Source organism: Chanos chanos, chromosome 10 (genome assembly GCF_902362185.1).
Source record: "Chanos chanos chromosome 10, fChaCha1.1, whole genome shotgun sequence".
Classification (NCBI taxonomy): domain Eukaryota; kingdom Metazoa; phylum Chordata; class Actinopteri; order Gonorynchiformes; family Chanidae; genus Chanos; species Chanos chanos.
This window is the reverse complement of record NC_044504.1, coordinates 37,534,897-37,539,896: the sequence shown is the minus strand read 5'-3', so window position 1 is coordinate 37,539,896 and position 5,000 is coordinate 37,534,897. Positions and strand designations below refer to the sequence as shown.

At 44.4% G+C, this 5,000-nt stretch overlaps 1 protein-coding gene across 2 annotated transcripts in view; it reads left to right on the top strand.

The window, feature by feature from the left end:
• The window catches only part of hdac4 (histone deacetylase 4), a 143,288-nt gene that overhangs the window by 104,895 nt on the left and 33,393 nt on the right, over nt 1-5,000 (top strand). For both annotated transcript variants that reach the window (XM_030785792.1, XM_030785791.1), the window contains 3 exons: nt 1,793-1,996; nt 3,434-3,620; nt 4,474-4,607. In XM_030785792.1, the coding sequence (XP_030641652.1) occupies nt 1,793-1,996; nt 3,434-3,620; nt 4,474-4,607 (525 nt within the window). The remainder of the gene's footprint in view (nt 1-1,792; nt 1,997-3,433; nt 3,621-4,473; nt 4,608-5,000) is intronic.

The window sequence follows — 5,000 nt, the reverse complement described above, 5'->3', positions numbered from 1 at the left end:
GTAATCCGCTGAAGCGCTTGTGTGTGGAGTGAGATCATCACGAGAAGGATCACCACTGCTCTGAATGCAGTCCTTCTCCGAATTCTTTACTGAGCAAATGCTAAAGGAATGTAATACTTCCCCGGCATTTGTGGTGTTTACAACATTAAATCCCATGCCTTAAAAGTCATCCAGAAAGACATTGTTTCAGGGAATTATGCCTCCGTCAATCCTATTGTTTGTATTTAAAATAGTGACTAAGGCTCCAAACCCACTATGTTTGCAAATTGTTCTACAATTTTTTTTGTTTGTTTGTTTGTTGGGGTTTTTTTTTTTACTTAATCTGTTTGTGATGTATTTGCCCTTAAATGCTTTTTAAACTCAGAAATGATTTTTAATCAGTGGCTATGCATGCAAGCATTCACCAGCAATGCCTTTCCACTATAAACCACTTTGAGCCAAAGGAAAAATAAAAAAAACAGTTATGTCCGTCTGGAGAAGAAGCCGGGGGTAGTATTTAAAAAAAATAAAAAACAGTAATGTCTGTTTGGACAAGAAGACAGGGGGTAGTATTTAAAAATAAATAAAAAACAGTAATGTCTGTTTGGAGAAGAGGACAGGGGGTAGTATTAAAAAAAACAGTAATGTCTGTTTGGAGAGGAAGACAGGGGGTAGTATTTAAAAAAATAAAAAGATAAAAAACAGTAATGTCTGTTTGGAGAGGAGGACAGGGGGTAGTATTTACAAGAAAAACAGTAATGTCTGTTTGGAGAGGAAGACAGGGGGTAGTATTTAAAAAAATAAAAAGATAAAAAACAGTAATGTCTGTTTGGAGAGGAGGACAGGGGGTAGTATTTAAAAGAAAAACAGTAATGTCTGTTTGGAGAGGAAGACAGGGGGTAGTATTTAAAAAAATAAAAAGATAAAAAAAAACAGTAATGTCTGTTTGGAGAGGAGGACAAGGATGAGGCAATTGCCGAGTACTCTGACGTCAATTCTGTTCCCCTGGCGTGGTGCCAGGGGGGGGTGTTGTTGCCAGCCCTGGCCCAGGTTCAGATGTGTGTGTGTGTGTGTGTGTAAGCGTACGTGTGCGGGGCGGCGCTAAAGCTGTCATTACCGTGGCGACATGGCTGGACGCATCTGCTCCAGGAGAGAGAGGGCAACAAGGGTGACGACAGGATAGTTATCCTCCTCTTTTTCTCTCTCTCTCTCTCTCTTTCTCTCTCTCTCACTCTCTCCCTATCTCTATTTCTCTATCTATCTCTCTCTCTTCCCATCTTTACCTTCTGTTTTGCCTCTTCCTCTATTCTTCTTCTCCTTCCTCTGTTTGCTTGTACTTCAGTGAGAACTCACTCATGTTTTGACACAGGGCCTTTTTTGTTATTATGAGGTTCAATAAGTTCTTCGTGTTTACCTAAGTCCTCCCTTTCTCATGGAAGACTTTTATTTTTTTTAAACTGCAGAGTGTGGGTTTAACCTCTCTGCGATTGCAGTGAGTCGCTCTGACGGCATGTGATATAGGGGAACATTGAGCTCTCAGGGAAACACACTACGGTGGAACACACTCGAGCAGAGGCCTTGATCCGTGTGTGGTTCCCTTTGCAGATAAACCAATATTTTAACTCTGGAACGGAAAATTACAAGTCTGAAACCATTCCGTTTTCCCACTCAAGCCCAGAAGTTTTTTTGGACTGCAAAACAAGAGTCACCTTCACAAGAGTGTGTGTGTGTGTGTGTGTGTCGGAGGAATTGTGGTGTTTATTGATGTGTGAGAACAAGGTGTCAGTGCTGTTCTCTTCTGTTTTTGTGTCAGATAATGGCCAAACCCACAGAGCCCAGCAGACACCACGAGAGCCATCCAGAGGAGACGGAGGAGGAGCTGAGGGAGCACCAGGCCCTGTCCGACCAGGAGGGACTCCCCCGCGGGGTCACCATCAAACAGGAGCCCCCGGATGAACCCGAGGAGGAGATACAGCAGAGAGAGAGACAGGCCGAGCAGGAGCTGCTCTTCAGACAGGTGAGAGCAGCAGGAGGAGGAGGAGGAGGAGAGATGAAGGTCTCGTCTCCCGTAAAGGAAGAGCTGTCCCAAAAAGGGATGGACCAAGTACTGGACATATATATATATTTTTTTTTTTAATTTATCTAATTAAAAAGCTTCAGTGAAAGGCCTTTCAAAGATATGTGAATGTGTGTGTGTGTATGTATGTATGTATGTATGTATGTGTATATATACACACATACACATGTATATAAAGAAAGTAGGAGGAGACTATGCAGTACTCTTTAGAATTAATGCCAGTGTAGTTTTGTCAGCTGTTTAATAGAGTTTTGTGGACTCTGGGTTCAGCTGAATTGCAGATGTTGTTCGGCATACATGAAAATACTTGCTGTTGGCCCCTGCATGAGAAGACACAAACACACACACACACACACACGCTGTCTGGTTTGGCTGGCACTGCTTTTCTAATTTGTTCTGCGAATGAGTGGAGAAGTTGATTTGATATTGAAGCCGTTGCTGGGAGCTTTCTATGTGACGGAGTTTCACAATATCGCTTGTCTGGGCTCGTGTACCCACCCCTCCCTGAGGTGTTTCCTGCCATCTGACACGCACGTGCAGACATATACACGGTATACAGCCCTCAAACCGCCTCCACAACATCAAAACAACGCCTAGAATAACGACTATACACACCGTGTCCCGCCTGTTTCTGCTGCTTTTTGGGACACACGGAGAGACAGTCTTCCACTTTTAATTCTTCTTTTTTTTTTTTTTTTTTTAAAAATTAAGGCTCATCGCCAGGGAAAGTTGCTTCGCAAATCAGCTTTCTTGGTGCTTTCACATGAAGTTTAGGGTCCGTTTACTGTTACAGTCGTCTGATATGTTGGAAATTTAAAGGGTTGTAGGCTACATACTCTGGATTTTAAAGAGTAGTAACCCAGTTATTATAAGCCTTTCACCATTTCTGGTGTCATGTATAAAAACTTGTGTTTGGAAAACCTGACCAAGCTGTATTGCCGAGAGATTTTCGTCGTGCTGAAAATCAACCCTGGCCGCCCCGAAAGGCCGGCTCTTGGACAGTGGATAACTGTACTGTTTGCATTGCTGTCTGATCTTTTGTATCGAAAGTATCAGCAAATTGATTGATCATTCTTACATGAGAAAGCAACAACGTTCAACCCATATACGAGACTCATGTTTTACTCATTTGTACTCATCGCCACCTTCTGGCTGCTCTTATGTATGCAGGATTATTTTGAACAATCTTTGGAACAGTTGTATGGAACAACATCCATGTTACAACAGTATGAACAAGTGTCAAATCTGAGCACATAGAGAAAAAAAAAAGACCCATCTATTTTATGTGTGTGTGTGTGTGTGTATGTGTGAAAAAGACAAACATGGAGGTTTTTTGAGGGTTTTTTTTTTTTTCACTGTTAATCTTTCTCTGAACAGCAAGCTTTGTTACTGGAGCAGCAGAGGATCCATCAGCTGAGAAACTACCAGGCGTCGCTGGAGGCAGCCGGCCTTCCCGTCACGTTCCCCGGACACCGACCACTCTCCAGGGCGCAGTCCTCCCCAGCCTCTGCCACCTTCCCCATCGTGGTACAGGAACCTCCCACCAAACCCCGATTCACTACGGGTGGGTTTTCTGAGCTCTGTCTGTCAGCCAGCCCCTGCCTCTGGGCTCTTTAACGTTCTTTATCTGTCTGTACCTGAGACCCATCTCTCTGCTGGTCGGCTTTGAGCGTCTGCCCGTGCCAGCCTAGCTCCTCGTCTCACGATCAGGTCCTGTTTGCTCATTGGCTGGAACATCCTAGAATATTTTAGCCCCCTTTTACACTTTTTTGTTGTTGTTGTTGTTGTTTAAGAGGTGTATTATCAGTATCCATGGCTACTACCTCATGATGAGACGTCAGCACCCTGCAGGGTTTAGACCCTTATACTAACAGAGTGTTCCTTTCCTTTCTATGTTCTTTCCTTCTTTTCTCCTTTATGCCATGGTTCTCTGTCTCTGTAGTCTGTTCAGAGGCCTGGCTGCAGGCCTAGCTCCGCTCTCAGTGATTAATGCGCTCGCTCTCTCTCTCTCTCTCTCTCTCTCTCTCTCTCTCTCTCTCTCCCTCTCTCCCCCTCTCTCTCTCTCCCCCTCTCTCTCTGTCCCTCTCTCTCTCTCTCCCTTAAAAATATGTAATCGCCCTTGACTGCCTCTCTCCTTATCGCCTTCCCCTCTTGGCACACACTGCATACTGATGTGCACTGTGGAGGGCCGCAGCCCCGGGGGGCGTGTGTGTGTGTGTGAGAGAGAGAGAGAATGTGTGGGTGCTTTTCCAAGTGACCAAAAGGGAGAAAAAAAGTGTTTTGAAATGTGGCCTATTTTAATGCTCCAAAGACCCTGGAATTATCCTTGAGAGAGAAAAAAAAGTTTGACTTTGTGTGTGTGTTTGGGGGAATGCGTGTGTTTGTGTGTGTGTCTGTGTGTGTGTGTACACTTTCAGGTTTGGTGTATGATACTCTGATGCAGAAACACCAGTGCATGTGTGGAAACACTAACACTCACCCAGAGCACGCAGGTCGCATCCAGAGCATCTGGTCCAGGCTACAGGAGACAGGATTACGCGGCAAGTGTGAGGTACTGCTCCGGGTGGCACAGACACTCTCTCTCACACACACACACACACACACACAATACAAGGCCTGCACAATGGGCAGACAATTGACATTAACACAGCAGAGCTATGCCATAGCATGGGCTGTCAAAGCATTGAGCAGGTATTTGATTGGTTGCTCATGGATTGATGTTTTTACTCATTGGATAGTCAAAATATTGGTCAGCAACTTATGCGTCAGCCGATAATCAGAGACGTCATTTTTTCAGACCTCAGGATCATCTTTTTGACTCGTATTCTTGGCAATTTAAAAAAAGGCCCTTTTATGTGCTGCATACACACCTCTGGTCCAACCACCTCTATCTGAAAGGTACTATAATCGATTTTGGCCCTGAAAAAAACATTTCTGTCGTCCC